The following is a 20,945-nucleotide window of genomic DNA, read 5'->3' as shown; positions in this document are numbered from 1 at the left end:
AAAGAGGAGGGAATTATGATAAATCCCATTAACATTCTAAAAATATTTAGAAAACTCAGGTGCCAGCCAAACATTTTTAGGACCAAGGAATTTTTTTCCTTGTTTTGAGGTTTTTCAAAAAAATATTTTGCTGTATTTTTTAGGTTTTTCTTTTTCTATATTTTGCTTTTATTTATTTATTTAAATTTTTTCTATACCGTCGTTAAGAAGGATCTGTCACAACGGTTTACAATAGGGCACATAAAATAAGGATGCTGAGATATATTAATTTACACAGGTGCCGTAATGATTCGGTACATAGTTTTCTCAATGATATAATTGGTTTGTGATACAAAAGCTGTCCAGGAATTATCAGTTTAAACAATTCTAACTTTATAAGTGTCAACTTCTCTTCTGGTGAAGAACGAGAAGGTAGAGTAAAAACAGATAGAACTATAGCTACACACCTTATTTGTTCATATCTCTCACTTCGCCTGCCTCACTGTTTCCCCTTCTCTGTTTGGTAGGCTTGCTTGAATAGCCAGGTTTTTAAGCCTTTTCTGAAGGTTTTGTTGTTTTTTTGCAACCTTAACTCTAGTGGCATGGTGGTCCACAGTGTGGGTCCTGCCAATGATAGTGCTCTCTCTCTCACTTGAGTTAGTCTTGCTGTCTTAATTGATGGGATCGTAAGGAGTGCTTTATTTGCTGATCTTAGGTTTCTGTTTGGTACGTGTACGTGGAGGGCTGTGTTAAGCCATTCCGCTTTTTTGTTATGTATTAATTTATGTAAGATGCAAAGTGTTTTGTATTGTATTCTCTGCTCAACAGGTAACCAGTGTAACTCGGCTAGGGTTTCGGTGATGTGGTCTCTCTTGTTTTTACCGGTCAAAATTCTTGTAGCAGTGTTTTGTAAAATTTGTAGTGGTCTGAGTGAGGTGTATGGTAAGCCTAGTAGTAGCACATTACAGTAGTCAGTGCTTGCAAAAATCAATGCTTGTAGGACTGAACGAAAGTTCTTCGACGTTAGAAGTCGTTTGAGTCTTCTGAGTACCATAAGTTTAGCGTATCCTTCTCTAACTTTTAAGGATATATGCTGTTTTAAGTTTAATTCAGTGTCAATTATAACTCCTAGGTTCTGTACTTTCTCTGCTAGTTCAATCTTTTGGTTGTTTTTGAGTGTGATAGTGTTTTGAATGATCTGTCTTTTTGCATTCTAGATGTAGGAATTCTGTTTTCTCTATGTTGATTACTAGCTCCATTTGGTTTAATAATTGTTTTATGATGTCAAGGTACATGTTAGCGATATTTAATGTTTTCTCAATAGTTTCATCTATGGGAAGTATTAGCTGTATATCATCAGCGTATATATAGTGTGTTATGCCCAGCCCGGCTAGTAGGTGGCATAAAGGTAACAGGTATATGTTAAAGAGTGTCGCAGATAGAGCTGACCCCTGTGGTACTCCTGTTTGTAGGTGTATTTTTTCTGACATTACGTCTTTGATTTGAACTTGGAAATATCTGTTACTTAGATATGATCTGAACCATTTGATAGTTATGTTACTCAATCCTATTTCCTCTAGTCTATTTAAAAGTATGTCGTGATTTACGGTGTCAAATGCTGCTGATAAGTCCAGCATCTCTAAAATATAGTGTTTGCCATTGTCAAAACCTCTCATGATGTTGTCTGTTAGTGCTAGCAGTAGTGTTTCTGTACTATAGTGTTTTCTAAAGCCATGTTGTGATGGATACAAGATGTTATTATTCTCTAAGTGCTCCGCTAGTTGCTTTTGTATAGTTTTTTCGATTAATTTGGCAATTAGTGGTAGGTTTGATACAGGTCTGTAATTGCTCAGATTAAGCGGGTCGCTGTTCCTTTTTTTTTTTTTTTTTAAATTGGTTTAACAATTGCCCCTTTTAGATTATCTGGAATGATTTCTTCCTCTAGCGAGAGATTCACTATCTTTGTTAATGTTGGGGATACTGTATTGGCTACTTTTTTTATTTCAGTGGTTGGTATTGTGTCAAATGGATGAGGGGCGGGGTTTCGTTTTCTTAGCATAGACTCAATTTCCATTTCAGATACCATATCAAATGTCTTCCATTGTTCAACGTCTCTTTTTTTCATTTTGATTTCCTGTTTTGTTGTATCTGGAATTTTTGTTTTTAGGTTATTGATCTTGTCACTGAAAAAGTTGGCTATTTCATTGCATTTATTTACTGGTAGGTTTTGTGGGGAGTTGGATTTGTCATTAGTGAGATCTCTTACGATGGAAAATAAGGTTCTAGGGTTGTTAGCATATTTCTCTATTTTAGTGACTTATAACTGTTTTTTTGCATTGAGAATTATTTGTTTGTAAAAGACTAGGTATTTTCTGTACTTGGTTAGGTTATCGGTGTTTTTATTTTTTCTCCATTCTTTTTCTTTCTTTCTTAGGTTCTTTTTGACTTCTCTTATTTTTTCATTGTGCCAGGAGTTTGTATGTTTACTGCTCTTCTTACTTACCCTTCTTTATTTAATATTTTAGTAGATTACTCCTCCTGTTCAAATTGAATCACCCAAAGTATTGTACAAATTAATTGTAATCATACAAAACATCAAATACAAACCTAAAAACAAATGAAACCTAAAAACAAAGCAGGCTGAGCCAAAACACTGGCTTACACTCTTAACACTACTAATCACAGTCCATAACATGCACATATTGCAAAAACATTTAAATATAAATCGTCAACCACAGTCCTCACAATGTAGAAATACAGCCGTATTCATTTATTTATTTAAACAGTTTTATATACCGTTGAATAGACAAAAAGTCCATCTCTACGGTTCACATTTTATACATCAATTAACATAGAGAGAGGAAAAAAATACAATTTCTCATAAATGTAAAAAATCCTAAAAAATAATTATATATAGAAAAGTAAGAACTTCTAAAAATTACGTATCTAGATTTAAATTTAAATTATTCATAATTAGGGCTTCTGATTTTTGGTTGAAACTGAAAAGTTCTGATAAAATAACTCTGCTAGAGAACTTTTTTTTTTATTTTTTTGTTTTAACCAAAAACAAAACAAATAGGCCTACTTTTCAGGTGCTCCAGTGACTACATTCAGCAACTATGAGTTAAGAGAAAGGCGCAATGACCCGATGTCATCGATTAGCACAAGAAACACAAAAGTAACACTTCAGGAGCAGCAGGCCAGCGTGGAGTCCAAGTCTTGTTGCCTGAAGAAGACATCTGCTGGAGCAGCAGGCTGGCAGGGACCCCAAACCCTGCCAGCCAGAGGAGGAGAGGGACCAGAGGTATGAGTATGGAAGAGAAGAGGAAACAAGTGGAGTAGCGAAGGGGATGGGGAAGATCAAGTGGGAACGGAGGAGAGAGTCAAAGGAGAACAGGAGTGTGATAGTGAAGGACCTGCACACACACCATATATACTGCCACTCTCGATGCCACACACGGTCCGCAATCAACCCTGAAGCTGTACACAGCCCCTCAAGCCATACACATCCTACAAACTCTCACCCTTCCTTTCATTTCACTCAGCCACAAACACCCCTCCTGCCACTCCCATTCTTACCCCAGCCACACCCAATTGATTTATGCCTTATTAAATTCAGTCCACCTAAAAATGCACCACACATTTTAATTCGAACTATGAAATCACCAGTAAACACCAATTTATTTTTTAGTTCCTGTCAAATATACCTATTTGCCTGAAAAATAAACTCCTATATTTGCAATTCCTAAATCTCTAGAATCAGAAGACCTTCTCATAGTTCTCTGACGTACAGGCATGCATTATCCATTATGTATAGGTAATGTCATCCCACAGTACCAACATGGACCCAGTTCTCAGAGCTCGGTAAAGATTCTGAACATGTGCAAGAATCCTGTGCACATGCACCCTCATGAACCCCCTCAGTTTTGCTCCGAGCTACTGCATAGATGTTTATCTCTCTTTTTGTGTGGACTCTTATTGGCCTAGCCTTTTTGCCTCAGTTTTGCTTTTTCAAGCTGTTGCTTTGGCAGCCTCTCAACACAATTTTTCAGTTCTACCAAACAGGAGTGTGAAATAGAGAAATCCAGGTCTAAGAAGACCGTGGTCCGTGGCTTCAAGGCCTGCATCTGTGGGTGTTGGATGTCTAATCAATCTAATCATCTGTGGGTGTTGGAGCCTATCAGGAGAGTCAGCAACCAGCAGCCAATCGGGGGACAGCCCCAACTGGACCTTTAAACCAGCGCGGCTTGCAGGCCCTTCGTTCAGCCCCGGAGTGCAGCCTCTTCACGCTCCTAGCTACTTCCACTCTAGCATTCGCTCCGGCCTTCAGCCATACAACTTCTCTTCAGGCATACTCATTCCCAGCAACCTCTCAAGCAATCTCAGGGCTACTCTCCCTGGCGTTTAAAAATACCCAACCTGCAGCTCTCTCTCCCACAGACACCACAACTACCAGCCACCAAGCGCACCATGGGACAACACTGGAGTGCCGCCGCAACTTCTCTTGACAGCCGACCTTATACTCCATACGCTCCTGGTGCGCGCCTCACACATTCCTCCCACAGCCTATAGTCCACCTCAAGGACGCGCGTTAGTTCGAGGCGGGCGGCGGGTGGTCGCGTGATAAATCTAGGCCGGGTCGCACAGGCGCGCATACATTCACTGCCGGTGGGGGCTGCCTCGGCAGTGAATGAATGCGCGCACAGGCCCACGGCGCCTGTGCGACCCCTGCGATTCGGCGCTGGGGGCTGCCGGTGGGGGCTGCGGCAGTGAATGAATTCATTCATCCAGGCGGAGGAGCCGGCTGCTTTCGCTGCTGCCGGCTGCTTTCGGCTGCCGCTGCCGGCTGCTTTCGGCGCTCAAGGCAGTCACATGCCGTGACGTCACAGCCCAATCAAAAGCAGAAGAACTAGCCCTGTTCTTCCGAAACAAAATAATTAATCTTCTCACACAGCTGCCGACTACCACCCCAACTTACTCAAGCACTCTTCAATTAAATAACAAAAATCCATACGTTTTGAAGCATTCGATCCTATCACCGCAACAGAGATCCAGTCAATCCTAAAAGAAAATGAAACCCTCCTCTCATCCTTCAGACCATATCCCTAGCAAACTTCTCCTGACAATCCCTGGTTCCATCTCCAAAACACTGGCGGACATCATAAACTGCTCTCTATCTCAAGGAATATACCCTGACGTACTCAAACTGGCATCCCTCAAACCACTTCTAAAGAAGCCAAACCTGGATTCTACAGACCCGAACAACTTCCGCCCGATCACTAACTTACCATTCATAGCCAAGATCATGGAAAAATTAGTGAACACCCAAATATCAGACTATATCGAAGATAATAAACTACTATTCCATTCTCAATACGGCTTCCGCAAAGCTTCCAGCACAGAATCGCTTCTAGTATCGTTGACAGACCACCTCATTTTGGGTTTCAACAAAGGACAATCATTCCTATTGATTCTTCTAGACCTCTCGGCAGCTTTCGACACCGTTAACCACTCCATCCTCATAAACCACTCTCGACCATTGGTATAACAGGTATGGCAATAACCTGGTTCAAAACTTTCCTCAGCAACAGAGGCTACAAAGTTAAAATCCACAATAAAGAATCCCCCCGCCATGACTCACCTGTAGGAGTCCCTCAGGGTTCTGCCCTATCACCCACGCTCTTCAATATTTACCTCCTTCCGCTATGCCAGCTCCTAACAAATCTAAATCTTAAACAATTTCTCTATGCTGACGATGTCCAGATAGTGATCCCCCTTAAAGAATTCCTCTCTAAAACTCTCGATCATTGGGAATCATGCCTTCAAAAAATCAAGAGCCTTCTTGCCAGTCTAAATCTCATATTAAATGCTGCAAAAACAGAATTACTGCTCATCTCCCCAGAAATCAGCAACACCTCCTCTTCTCCTCCAGCTATCCCACTCTCCACCCAAGTGAGAGACTTAGGAGTTATAATTGATAACAGGATGAATCTGAAAGCATTTGTCAACCGTACAACCAGGGACTGTTTCTACAAACTCCAAGTTCTGAAAAGGATAAAACCTCTATTTCACTCTAATGATTACAGAACAATACTACAAGCTTTAATCTTCTCAAAGATTGATTATTGCAACGCCATCCTACTAGGCCTCCCATCATCGTACACCAAACCTCTACAGATGGTCCAGAATGCGGCGGCAAGAATTGTCACCAACACCAGGAGAAGAGACCACATACCACTTACACTGGCTCCCTATACACTTCAGAATCATCTTCAAATCCATCAACATCATATATAAATCCATCCACCACCTTACAACACTTGACTTACAATTCCCACTCAGCCATCATCGCTCCACAAGACCCACCAGAGAAGCATACAGAGGATCCCTCCAAGTATCTCATATCAAATCCACTCGACACATAACTTTAAGAGAACAGGCTTTCTCAACAGCTGGACCAGCACTCTGGAATTCCATCCCTCCGAATCTCCGACAGGAGCCCTGCCTCCCAACATTCCGAAAAAGACTTAAGACCTGGTTATTCAAACAAGCTTTTCCGGACCCCTCCTAATTGCTGCCTCATCAACTTCCACAACTCAGTCACAGCTGCCCTTGTAAATAACACTACGAGATGTTAATCCAATTCAGTATTTCTCTATGCCACTAGTTCGATGTTAATCTACTTCTGTATTTCCCTTTCTCTCCCAGTTCGATCTCCCTTGTTATTTGTAACTGCAATTTCCTTGCACTTGTTTTTAGTTTTTTAATGTATTTGCACCCCTGTTTAACTGTAAACCAGCATGATTTGATTGTATCATGAATGCCGGTATATAAAAACCTTTAAATAAATAAATAAATAATCAGATTCTCATTTGATTTGCTATTGGCTGGATCATGACTCTGCCAATTGAAACAGTTGCGGTAGGATGTCCCTGTGTGCGCAGCAGCACCATACCTGTAAAATGGAAATCCTGAAGAAGGCATAGCAGAGCTACTCCTTGGAATGAGGTATTAGCAAACTCTCGGTGCAGAAAATTGAAATGGGCTACTTCTCCTTTCCTCTTCTGAAAGTAGGGCAAGGCTTCTCCTTTTATGGTGCCAGTTTCCAGATCTCTTGGATCAAATTGAGCATTGTGCATAGGAGTGAGGCACTGGCTCTGGCATATAGAAGAACTCAGAAGTGTGAAGGATCCCTTCTGGGGCTTTTTCCCTTGATATTGAAGAAGCCTGTGCCATCAGCACAATCCTCTGCCAGAGCAGAACCAGCCTCGACCCTGAGGTGGAGCAGGACAACATATCACCAGCACAGGTGCCATCCTTGTTCATGGTGCGGAAGATTCCCATGACTCAGAGCTATCTCTTCTGTCTATACCTGGTTCTGTCAATCTCATCAGCATAGAGCTTCCCCACAATGCAGTCTAAGGCCCTATCCTTGTTGGGGCAGAGCATGTCAGCACGGAAGTAAAAAGTCCTGTTTGGCACAGAAGGAGGTGTCTCTGCTGTCAAACGTGGCATTGATTAACAGGAATTCTCAATGCATCAAGTGCAGTGTGTCCCGGAACCAGCAGAAGCTGCTTACTACAGTGTCAGCCTCCCATTTGGTGGTGCCAGCAAGCCTTGGTGAAGAGGCTAGATCATATAGGGAAGAAGTGTTATCAGTGTACTCTTGAGTTTCTTCCAGAAGCTTTCCCTTCAAAGTAGTTGAGGTCTTCTCCCTGGACACTCATTGTTTGTTGTGGCTCAGCGAGTGGCTATGGTCAGGAGAGTAGAATTCCACAGGGATTTATTCTGACACTTCACTGGACAGGCCTCAGCATACATCTCCTCTGGAATATCTCTGCTGCTCATGTTTTCTGGATAAGCTTTCTTGCAAAGATGCTTTCATTCAGTGTCAGGAAGGAGGTAGATCCAAAAGTGGATGCCTTTGGACTGCTTCAGTTTCTTCTGCCTCTGGCGGATGCTGTCTATTCCAGAACATAGAGTCCTTGGAGATCTACAGATGAGGATGTGCAAGATGCAGATATCTTGCTTTCAGATGGCTTGAAAACTGGATCTGAAGTATAGAATATAGGTTTCCTTGGGCTCTGGAGTGGTTTAGTAGTTGCACCACTTGATGGTGGTGGAATCTGGGTTAAAGTGTGCAAAGCACACTCAATAGCACTGTAACACCTCTTGGAAAGGATCCAAATATGTTAGGCATGTTTGGGAAGAAGGTCTCATTAAAACTTCACGTGAATCCCGGTTATAACGAATATGAGTACTATGGCCAAACATCAAACACAATAGTCACAAGTGCCAATAGTGTATCACAGTATTAATAGAGACGCAGGATATTAATGACCTGTCATAACAGGCTTCATCTTATGCATGAATCCGCTAGATGAATAACCTTATTTTTAATCATCGGTCAAAGTCCAATTTTTTTGATATTTTTTCTTATGCAATGTGCTAAGCATGCAGTTTTTTGAATCCAATTACTTAACTTAAAACTTCGCTGAAGCCAAGGACAGTAAACATGCCCGACATGGAACCATGTTTCGAACTCCCGTTGTTCTTTCTCAAGGGCTCAGTTCAGCGTTGTAATTGTAGTCAGTCTTGATTTAAGATTCAAAGATTTGTGCAATGGCGTTTCCATGAGGAAACGCTGTCATAAGCATTGTCTTTCGCACACACATCTATCGGGCTCCAGCCTCCCTATTGCCTCTAGGCCTGGTCCGCGGCAGCCTTGCTGTTGGGCCTCCTCTTTGGACAACATAGAGGGCTAATTTGTTGAACCACGGTCCACCCCATGGCTCAGAGATGCTGACCCGCTTCCTACTTACTTCCCACATGGCTCCTGCAGTCATTTTCCGGGGCCTGCTTCTACAAGAAGTCTCACTAGGAGTTTTTGAATGTTGGCTTGCAGACCTGGCAATTTTGGCAGAATTCGAGAGTCTCTGGACCAAATCCGTAGAGTTCCCAGGTATCCCTGTGGGCCTCATTCAGTCTTCAGCCACCGGCGGCCTCTTCCGGTCTTGAGCCACCGCCAGCCCCATGCTCTCATTTAATCTTCAGCCAGCAGAATGGGAGCCACTGGTGGCCCCACAGCCTCTTCCGATTTTTGAGCCACAGGCGGCCTCTTCCGATCTTGAGCTGCTGCTGATCCCATGTTCTCATTCAATCTTCAGCTGCCCGGCCTCTTCCGATCTTCAGCCGCTGGTGGAATGGGAACTGCTGGCAGCCCTGCGGCCTCTTCTTCCACAAGATCGATTTTCGGGGGCGGATTGCGGGCAAATATCAGCCTGGGGGATTTTTTTTCAAAACTGGCTCACGGGATATCTGTGACTCACTTATGCACTTTCTGTGCAGCATGTGCTTCAACAGCTCCCAAAAGCACACCAAGCTAATTGTTGAAAGGAATACTGGAGGCTGACAGAACTGAGAACAAAAAAATCTCCAAATAAAATTTCATATTTTGCTAATAAATTAAGTAATACACATTCTAGACCAGGGATGAGCAAACTGAGCTGTAGACCCCCTTCCATCCATGTAATTGATTGGACACCCCCCCCCCCCCCTACACACACGTTTGGTTACATCTCTTATATATCCTGGATTCCTGATCTGGTGTTGGTCTTTTGCCAACCAATCAACTCTTGAATCAGTTGCCAAATAATGAGACAACCACACTGCCAGCCAGTGACTCAGACATATGCATTTGCTGTGGTGCTGTTTCTCTTGTGCTCACTGACTGCCGCCGCCCCAGCATTGCTGCATCATTATGTAAAAGTTGATGCTTATTGCCAGTCCTTCTTTAACCTGCAGCAGCCCTCTCCCTTTCTCATTCTCACCCCTTCTTGGCACACTCACTCTCCAGAAGACTCACCATTTCCACAGCCAGCTGCCCCTCAAACCTCAGCCTAGCCATTTCAGACAAAAGTCTCACTAACATTGCTCATCCTATCCCTTTCTGACGGTAGTTTGCTCCACTTCTCAGGGCCTTCCCTACTCCAGCACATTCTCATCGATTGTGTGCTGCTTATATGGTTCTCTACACTGCTCTGCCTACTTACTCCTGGGAAAGGGAGGACTAGAGGTGATCCAGTCTGCCTGCTTTCTCCAGGACTTAAGAAAAAAGAAAATTAAGCCAACACTATAAGCATCACTGCTGCAGCCAAGACTATAGAAAGCCTAGCCCATGACAAAATAGCTCCAAATCAAATTCTGCTCTCCCACAATGTGGACCTAGGGCAGCCAGGACTTATGCCAGGGTATTAGGCAGCCTAGGCAAAGCTTACAGCCTTGTACCCCCAGCCCCACCATACATACACACGCACACAATTAAAAATGATGCATTTGTCATAACATTAAAAATGAAAAAAAGGACAAAGTACAATCTTCTGAAGTAAAAATATCACATGTATACTATATATGCATGCATTGCTGTGGTGCACACCAGAAAACCCTGCAAAAAATTAAAAAGGCACTTGGAATTCATGTAACTTGCCTTATTCATTTCTTTTGTTTAATTTTCTTTAGTTATGCTACAGTTATACCCTTGTTAAATGTAAACCGATCCGATATGGTTATTACTATGAAGGTCGGTATAAAAACGTGTTAAATAAATAAATATGGTGTTAGGCCTATTTTAATGTACAGTAAGTGTGGGCTTAGTCCTCAGAAAGTCATGAGTAAAATAAATTACAATTGGTAAACCTCCCATACAAAAACAGCACTAACTGCCAACGCTCAAAACAGTAGCAACCCTACTTATGAAAAGACAGCACTGCAAGCCCTAAAATATCAATACACTTCCTATTAAGAAAACAGAACAAGCCAAGCTGCAATAGATCCCTATGCAGCAACACCATAACAGAATTCTTATTTTTATTTATTTAGATTTTTATATTCTGCTTTTCGCACTTTTTTTCAGCACTTCAAAGCAGATTACATTCAGGTACTGTAGATATTTCCCTGTCCCCAGAGGGCTTGCAATCTAATACTTCACCTCTGTCTGAGACAGGCAGAACACGGACTGACCCTCACCAAATACAGAATAAAAAGAGATCATAAAGTATAAACAGAAATGTACAGACAAAAACTGAACTGGAAACAGACACCATATACAAAAAACAGAAACATTACTATTCCTCATAAAACATCAAAAAATAAAACGTAATAGTAAAAACCATATTTTAAAAAATAACAGATATTTAAAAGCAACTGATGAATATAATATCCAATAAATAAAAACTCAAATTTAAAAAGAAATTGTTTTGTTTGGAAGACACATCAAATAATACCCAATAATTAAAATTAGTAAGGATAAAAAAATATCCCATGCTCACCATACCTGGGAATGTTTTGATTTCCACTCATCCTAAGATTGTCGTGGATTAGCAGGAGAAAGATGATGTATAAGCATTCACCTTCCTCTGTCGTGCATAAACAAGCTCTCTCAAGCAGGTTTCTTCTCACTCCCACTCTCTCTGACACACAAGCAGGCTCCTCTCTCTCTCTCTTTCCCTCTCTCACACAGGATCCTTCTCACTTTTTCACACATACAAGCAGGCTTCCGCTCACTCACACCAAGCAGGTTCTCTCCCTCTCCCTCACACAGGGTCCTTCTCACTCTTAAACACAACCTCGTTTTTTTATTCAGCCACCTCCGGCCTCTCTGTTTATTCTTTGCTGCCAACCTGGGCTCCAGCAACCTGCAGCTTCTCCTTTCCTTTTCTGGCCACCAACAGTGGCCCACCGCTTCTCATTCTTTTGATTTTAGTGCCCGCTTAGAAGCAAGGTGAAGCGGCCACCTGGCTTTTAGGGGGCACTTTTTGAAACTCCAAAATTTTGCCGCCTGAGGCAGCTGCCTCATTATAAAACAGCCCCTGGCTGATTTGCAGTTTACAGACTCTGTCAAGGCTCATCACATGAGAGCCATGGTGATTTCGGTGGCTCATCTCAGGGCCCTGTCTGCTGAAGACATTTTCAAAGCTACATCTTTGTTGTCAGTTCACACCTTCACATCCCTCTCCTGTCTCGACAGTATATCTTGAAGGGGGAGTAACTTTGGACAAACAGTTTTGCACAGCCTATTTGTAACTTTCTCCACATGTGGCTAATTCATGCCAACTTGTTGACAGAGAAAGCAAGCTTACTTACCTGTAAATAGGGTTCTCTATAGACAGCAGAATAATTTAGCCATACTTAATACCCTTCCACCTCCCTGGAGAGTCAACTAGCTTGCTAAAGTTTAATCCCTAGAAGAGACTGCCAAGTTTATGAGGCAGTGCTTGCATTTGAGGACTTCTGTGCATGCTCTGAGAGCTAGATCTATGTCTGTGCCTTCAGATGATATCAGCTATACATAACAGCTAATTCATCCTGTTTACAGGTAAGCAGATTTGCTTTCCCCTTATTAGTTATTATGATCAGCCTCATCTCCGGTAACAATACATAAACCACAATACTAATCATTTTATAATTCCAGAATGTTAAAGATAGAAAGTGAAGACCTAGTTTTTCTATCTAAAAGTAAGATTGTTTCATGTCTGGTCTTATTAGGGAGACTGCTGCAAAGTGTAGGTGCAGCTATAGAGACAGCCCTTGCTTTTCCAGGTGCTATCCCCACTTTTCCCTGCTTTCTCCATCAACTTCAGGCATTCACCTCCCACCCCCCTGACACACTTTCCCCCCTTCTCCTGACACAGTAATACAGGGAGTAGGAATGGACTGATCTGGGCCACAGCAACTTGGTCTGGGCCCATCCACTCCTGCTGTCTTATTGGGATAGACACCACACACCAAATTTTAGGCACTCATGTTTTATGTGGCCTGTTATCTCACTGTAACAACTTTTCAAGGATGTCACCAAGGACTATCATATTGCTCAAGTTGAGACTGCCATTTTATCTTGAAAGCTGTAAACATTCCAGGTCCACTGAACCAGCACCAGAGGCAGTACCAAAGCCGGATGACCATGGAGCCACACAATTTGCTGGAGGCAAAGTTTTGCTCAAGGGAAGCATCAACTTTGGTTCTGAAACCTAAGGACACCCTAAAATCGAGAGAGAGCTTGTTTTCTCAACTCATGCTGAGCCCTGATCCCTGAATACTTTAACATGGAACTAATAGAAAACAGCGCTAGAGGTGAAGAATTATCATTCAACTTCACTTGAATTCAGTTCAAGAGAGCAAAGGGATTCTGGATGCTGTTCTCCAGCTCCTGAAACAACTGTACATGGATGGAAGCTGTACCTCCCAAACCCAGTGCACTTGTTGCATTATTTTCTGAAGATCCAGATTCAGGCTTACAGCACCCCTTGAGACATTGAAGATGACGTGGTCACCTGCTGAGTCCCCTCATCTGTTTGACTCTTCAGTGTTCGAGGAGGAACTGTAAAGGAGAATAGCTCAGTATGTGAAAAATGCAGAGCAGTGTGTATCAGTAATTAGAAAATAGAAAAGCTGAGCACCTTGGTGCCATTGCTGGGCTTTTGGTGTCAACTCTGGTTTGGCATATTGAATTGGAGCTGGATTGGCTTGAAGAGGGAAACTTTCCTGGGTCCTTGGATCCAATGGACCCATAACCATGAGAGCACTAAGAGGTAATTAACTCATGGGTTGATGTGGCTCAGAGGTCATCTTCAGTTTTCATTGAGAGTGGCTTTGAGCAGTCATGGTGATCAGTTTACAGGTTAGACAAGCTGAAGAGGAATACTCAGCTGACATCCTTTGGACCCTTCCTCCTCTACAACCAAGCATTAGGTCCCTTCACGGAGGACTTTTCCTGTGCAGATTTTATTTAGGTTATGGCCAAGTCCACACCATCTGATTTTCAAGTTGGAGACCCCAGCGCACTCTTTCATCTCCTGAAGTACCTAGATGCCATTCAGGAATTGCTAGCATTGCTTGTCAACCCTCTGCACCAGAAAGTACTTAGGATGTGGGAAACTCCACACTCTACCTTTGGTTGTAAATAAGATGCACACTAAGTATGATGTTCAAATGGCTGAAGGATTCAACTGGTCCCAGTTGCCTCATCAATTAGTCAGTCAGATCCTCCCTGAAAAAAAGCACAAGTAGCCCCCCTGGATGTGAGTACCAAACCTTCAGCCATTTTGAAAGAAGGCATTTTCAGAATACTATGCTCCAAGCCTGCATAGTATCCTACCAGATCTACGTGGTTCGGTATTTACATACCAGTCTGAAAAAAGCACAGAATTCATTGGCCACCTTCCTGAAGTCGATCAGAGTGAATGTTTGCTAATGGCATACGGTGAGGAGGGAAAAAGACATCTTATCTGTTTGGTATATGATGTTTGAGACAGCATAGTCTTCTCCTGTGTTGGGGAAACTGCCAGGCTGTCTCTTACAACTATAAGATCCACTTATCTGTCTGGGTAGGAGAATACTCTGGCAAATATGCTGAGCATCAGTTAAACCCTCACGAGTGATCCTGAATCAGTGTAGCAAATAGTATTTATGAACATATCTACCCACAGCTCTGAACAGGAAGGTGCCAGCTTTCTTTAGAAGATCAGAATGCCAACTGACATCTGATGCCTCTTTCACTAGGGAAGGGACTCCTGTATACTTACCTTCTAATACTTCAAGCAGCAAAAACCTATCTAATTGAATAAGTTTTATATATCCTTCATTTATGCCCAAGCAATTTAGACCTTAAATGGGTATGTCAAGGCCTTTAATGTTATGGCTTTGGCTGTATTGATGGCCCTTCTCAGGTCAACCTCTGTTGAAGAGATTTACATGGCCACAACATGAAGTTCAGTCCACACATTCCCATTTCATTATTGGTTTGAGCAGTCCATTCTTCAGAGTCTCTTTTAGGGTTAGAACCCAACTTTGTCCCCGCTATCACTATGATTTAGGGATGTCTTTCTCTACTGCCCCCCAATGCACATCCACCAAAAAAAAAGAAAGAAAAATGGAAGTCTAAATCTGACAAAAAGTTCACTGCCCTGTTAATGAAGCTGTTCTTGCTCCTCTCTCTTTATCTTGGAAAACAGCCTTTAACTAGCAAGTCGCTCACAGGTGAGTGATTCACTTGATTTCAGAGAAAGTGAAGTTGCTTACCTATGAAACTTGTTCACTGAAGTAAAAAAACCACTAGCCACATATACTCATCTGCTTCCCCTTCTGGAGTAAACTGAGGCATGCCATGTGCCTCTAGGTTGCAGGAACTGATGTGTGTGCCCAGAGTTTTTCAAGTAATTGCTGGAAAGCTCAGTAAAGTGTTCATTGATGCTGCATGTCAATGACAGTATATATGTGCGACTGATTATTCACTGACTTCAGAAAACACCTGTTACAGGTAAGTAAATTTAGTTTAGAATCTTTCAATCTTGATGTTCAGACTGTTAATGATGATTATACTTTATGAATTTGGTTTAACATCTGTGTATATATGTATGTTTTCTTATCGTTATAGGTGGAAGATATCAGTTGGAAATAAAAATTCCAGAAACATACCCATTTAATCCTCCAAAGGTAAGCATATTTTCATGGATATATCTTCCTTCTCAACTGTTTTGTTTTTGCATGACTAATTTTGTTTTATCTTAACATTTCTGAACTTTGCCATAGTCCAGAGTTGAACACTGTACTATTTTTCAGTGCAGTTATGCCATGTTCATTTAGAATCTGATACTACCTGTTTTCTCTCGCAATATTGGTCTTTGTTACTCTGCATCCTTATTGTCCTGCCAGATTAGTTTGGATGTATGGGTTATGCTCACCCACGAGCAGATGGAGGCAGAGGACACATTTTTATGCTGATGTCATTTTCCTCTGTATAGTCTGGTGAGCAGGAGAAGTTATCAATAGTTCTCTGCAGCCTAGCAGATGGTTGATATCTGAACTGGTATAGCAGGAGACAGAAGCAGGCTGTTCCTAGAGCTAGGGGATCTTGGCCGATGGTCAGGTCTGGCTGTTCTTCCTCCCTGGGAAAATTCAGTTCTGGTTAGGGCCTGGTAGTCTCTTGTGCTGTTGATAGCACAAAGATCAGCATATAAAGGAGAAAGAGACAGGTGTACAAACTGGCTGAAATGTAAATATTGCTTTGTTCAATTTCTCCCCTTTTCCAGATCCTAGTTAATTTTCCCTGTTTTATTGTAACTTTCTCACATCCTTTAACTGTTATACTGTATTTAAAGTTTTAATTGGGAATATTGTTTATTACGTTACGCTCTGTAAACCGGGTTGATGTGATGCTAGTCATGAAACTCGGTATAACAAAAATAATAAATAAATAAATGTTGAGAATTCAGAGCTAATTCGGGCCCTGTGACTGACTTGGCCCTGTTTCATCCCCCCCCCCCCCCCCCCCACAAGTGGCAATGGCCAACAGGGGAAGGAAATGCCAGTGATGTAGGAGCCACTGGCAAAGTAGCATTGCTGTCTTAATCTGCATAATATGAGCTCCCAGCAGGATCACAGATACAGTGTTCTACCATAGAGGTAAGAGCCCTAGAACAGGACAGTGGGAGTCACCTAGGAGTGGGGAGGAACTCTGAGCGGGGTTGCGACTATGTTTCCAGTTGGGCTCAGTTCAGCTGGAAGAGCCACAGCTTGCACATGCCACTTGTCACAGGTTCTCATTCCTAAAAAAACCCAAGCCCCTGAAGCCAATACAGCAGTTAAGGGGAGAACAGGAATTTTCATTAGAATTTATCTTTATGATGCTAAAGGTATACTGTGAGATGAAAGGCAGTGGGAGCAAGCCAAAGGCAGTTGCTGGGAAGGGGGGGGGGGAGGGGGAGGATAAGAGTACTCTCTGGACCCTTATATGGATAGGATCCAAATTCAAAAAGGAAACTGCTTAGATTTGGACAGGGAGTCCTCCCTGGTTCAGTCACTGCCCTCATATAATCCTTGAAATGAATCCCAAGAGGAAGGTAGGGGAGATCCAGGCATTGGAGGACAGTATGGAGAAATGGGAGCTGGCCTCAGGACTGGAGAGGATATGGCACTAAGGCTATTCAGAAAAGAGGAGCTCGATGCTCTCATTTCTAAGGTAATGCAGTTTCATTTCATTTTCTTCTTTTTTTTTTTATACCATTTAATTTTTATTGTGAACAATAACTTATAAAACAGTATCAATGCAATAGGAATAGGTTCACATCAGCATTTTAACAAGAAAACCCAATCCCACCATTAGAGAACCCAGCCACCCATACCTAAGAGCTTATAAGCCACAAAAGCTACCACAACCAAGCAAGAGAACATAGTAACAAAATGACAAACAGTTATATATGGATTCAGAAAATATCCATCATCAGAAACAAACAAAAGATGTCAGTCCCCCCTTCCCCCAGTATCAACCAAGTCAGTAATCAGAACCCTTTTGCTTTTCCCTCAAGTAACATAAGACTTTCAGATTTTATCAAACCTAGAAATTGTATTATGTTGTATAGCAGAAATTCTGGATAATCGATAACACAGAGTAGGGAAAGAACAGCATGTAGAGTTGGCACTAACTTGCTTTTTAAGGAAACTGCAATCTCATATCTTGCTGCAAGAAAAGTTTGTTAGCATATTTTCTGATGAGAGCCTGTAACATCTGGAACAGGTATATTGAAGAGGGCGTATTTGGGACTAAGGGTATTCTCTATACCATGTATCCAGGCTACTATCAGATTCCAAAATTTTGAAATGCACACTCACCAAACATGAAAAAAAACCCATTTCTCCACAGCCCCTCCAACATTTATCGTCAACTCCTAAGTATATTTTGTGTAATCTCTCCAGGATTAGATACCAACGTAGCAAAACTTTATATCCATTTTCCACTAGTGTAGCCAAGAGAGAGCATTTATACGTATATACAAAAGATAAATCCCAGTCTCCGTCAGACAACGACTCATCCAGGTCTCTTTCCCACACCCTAATATGATTTGGTAATGACTTCAGTTCGGAGTTAAACATTCCGTACAGTTTAGAAGTAATTCATCTCATAATTTCTACCTTGGCACAATAATTTTTAAGCAAAGTTTTCCCTTTAGCTAATGAATCCTTGATAATCCTCAAAGCTATAAAATACAATAAAGAAAGTTTCACCCACTTTACATTATTCAGGAATTAACTCCCCATTACCAGAGAAAAACCAAAAGTCAAGGAAAAATGGATTTACAGTGGGCTCAGGGAGGATAATACCTGTGAGTCACAGACACCTGTTATTGACAGCAGGGCAGCCCACAAGTCTACCCCCCCATTCACACAGGGCATTAAGGAACTCAAAAAACAATAGGATTACAGTGGGCTCTGGTAGAATTAGACCTATGATGCAGACACACACTGTATCAAGTGACACAAGTACAAAACACCTTCTCTGTATTAAATACCAAAGTAGTTCTTGAGAAAGAGATTGAAGTGTTATCTGAAAAGAAAGAAGAAACCCAATGCATACAGAAATTCCATAATACAATCAGTAACCAAAAGAAAAAGCTCATTATGCTGGGTGACTCTATCATCAGAGGCACTAATCTGGGAACTCTCAGCAAGGGAAACACTACAGTTAAAAGCCTCCCAGGATCATCGGCCAGCAGAAATGCTATTCAAACAGTCAGTGATAGTAGGACATTAAAAAAAGGCAAGGTGGATAACAAAAGTCAGCTAAATAAGTCACACAGAGTCCAAGAAAAGCATTAAACTGTACCAGAACAGCTGGAAAGATATGTGCACAAATGCTCGTAGTTTGGGTAATAAAAACTGAGACCTGCAAGCCCTAATGGTGGAGGCGGACTTGGACATTGTTGCTGTCACTGAGACGTGGTTCACGGATTCACATGATTGGGATACTACCATACCAGGATATAACTTAAGAAAGGACAGAGAGGACAGAAAAGGGGGAGGAGTGGCTCTTTATGTCAAAAACAATATCCAAGCATCCGAGCTGCAGGGAAGATGGGGCAAAGAAGAAGCTTTATGGGCCGTCCTAAAAAAAGATGATGGGACATCCGTTTTTATTGGTGTGGTTTACAGGCCTCCAAATCAAATGGAAGTACTAGACAGAGATCTGATTGAAGACATCCAAAAGAAGGGAGAAGTGTGATTGTTGGAGATTTTAATCTACTGGATGTAAACTGGAGAATCCCTTCTGCGGAATTTAACAGTAGTAGAGAGATAGTGGATGCCCTGCAAGTGGCTCTGTTCAAACAAATGGTAATGGAGCCTACGAGGGAGGGAGCTATACTCGGTTTAGTGCTCACTAATGGAGTTAATGTCTCTAATGTCCAGGTGGGTGCCCACCTCAGCACCAGTGATCATCAAATGGTATGGTTTCATATCACTAATACGATACGGAGAAGTCTCACAAAGACCAGGGTTTTGTGTTTCAAAAACATGGACTTTGTTGAAATGGGGAAGTACCTGGAGGAAGAACTAGAAGGATGGGAGAAACCGAGAGATGTGGAACAGTAGTGGGCCAAACTAAAAGGCGCAATTACTGAAGCGACTAATATATATGTTAGGTAAAGAAAAGCAAGAAAAGAATGAAACTTATCTGGTTCACAAAGGAGGTGGCTGATAAAATAAAAGTTAAAAGAACAGCATTTAAGAAATATAAAAGATCCCAAAGGGAGGATCACAAGGAAGAATATCTGTTAAAACTGAGGGAGACGAAGAAAGCAATCACTGGGTGTCCATGTCCACAAAACCCCTCACTCTGAGTTCTTTGGGCTTCAAATAATGGTCACACCAGCCAAACCAGCGGCCCTTCTAGTTCAAAACATCCTCAATGTTTTACAGATGAGAATGTAGGAAACTCATTTCAGCCGCTCCTGCAACTAGATCTCCTATTCAGAGTCCAGCACTCACCAGGCTTTGGTGTTGCTCAGCTGCCTCCCAAGTCCATAGTAGTTGAATCTGCTATGAAGAAAGTGAAGAAAACATGGATTTGCTCACATTCTCCTCCTGGAAAAGACCACCAAACTTCTAGATAACTTTGGCATGAACACTTTTCAAAGTGCAATGCTATCTGCTCGCTTTACTGTCCACCGATTTTACATGGTGCAGTACATTTATGACTAAATTCAAAAGTTGAATACTTTCTAGAGCAAGGCAATTACTATCCTCAACCACTTATGGATGTAGAAGAGCACATCTGCCATCTACATTGATCAATATATGAATCCTTTGATTTTATTTCATGTACCTCTTCCATCTCTATTAGGGGCTAGATGTATGGCGTGGCTTTGAACTGGCAGAGCTCCCCTGTTGAGGGGACAATCTTTTCAATGAAAAGCTCCATGAGGCGGTCACTAGGATTAAGAACCAGAATGGGGTGGTGCAGTTGCTTCCAATGGCTGCCTGTACAACATGTCACTTTTATCCATATAAAGGAGGCTTTACCATTTATTTCAACAGTACTGTCTACCATCTCTTCTGGCACAGTGTCAACAGTCACGTCTGGCTAGGCCTCAACAAAGAGAACACCATTAACAGACACCTACATAATAGGCCCAGCTCAAACTGGGGCCTAGATTTTGATCCCTCTGAACAATCAATTTACAAACATCTCAGTAGGGGGAAGAATCCAACGTTTTGTGGAGACAATCAAATGCCTTGTCCCGATCACCATAGTCTTCATCAGGATCATGGGTTACTGTCTCTCTACCTGTGGGCTCAAAGGAAAGCCTATGGTGATGCCCTCTCGGACCCTTACCTGACTTGTTAGAGCATTCATCTCCACCAGAACATAAATTCCTGGATGTATTATGTAAGGCAATCCAAGTCAATATTAGTAGAGACAAAGCAGAGGTCTTCAGGCTACTTCAACTCTGAAAATACCTTCTGAGCCTGCATTGATCCCAATTAATTAAATCCTGTGGGAACTGCAAATGAGAATATGGGATATTCCAGACACCTGTCCCCCAGTAGCCAGGAAACTGGATCTCAAATACAAAGTTCAATAATCTCATGGGTATAAGTGATTCAACTACCACACTAGTCAGACCAGAATTTTTTCC

At 42.0% G+C, this 20,945-nt stretch overlaps 1 protein-coding gene across 3 annotated transcripts in view; it reads left to right on the top strand.

Annotated features, from left to right (window-relative positions):
* The window catches only part of UBE2K (ubiquitin conjugating enzyme E2 K), a 253,971-nt gene that overhangs the window by 42,227 nt on the left and 190,799 nt on the right, over nucleotides 1-20,945 (top strand). For all 3 annotated transcript variants that reach the window (XM_029589206.1, XM_029589191.1, XM_029589198.1), the window contains exon 3: nucleotides 15,410-15,468. In XM_029589206.1, the coding sequence (XP_029445066.1) occupies nucleotides 15,410-15,468 (59 nt within the window). The remainder of the gene's footprint in view (nucleotides 1-15,409; nucleotides 15,469-20,945) is intronic.

This window comes from Rhinatrema bivittatum, chromosome 1, assembly GCF_901001135.1.
Source record: "Rhinatrema bivittatum chromosome 1, aRhiBiv1.1, whole genome shotgun sequence".
NCBI classification, from domain to species: domain Eukaryota; kingdom Metazoa; phylum Chordata; class Amphibia; order Gymnophiona; family Rhinatrematidae; genus Rhinatrema; species Rhinatrema bivittatum.
This window is presented reverse-complemented; position numbering and strand designations above follow the sequence as displayed.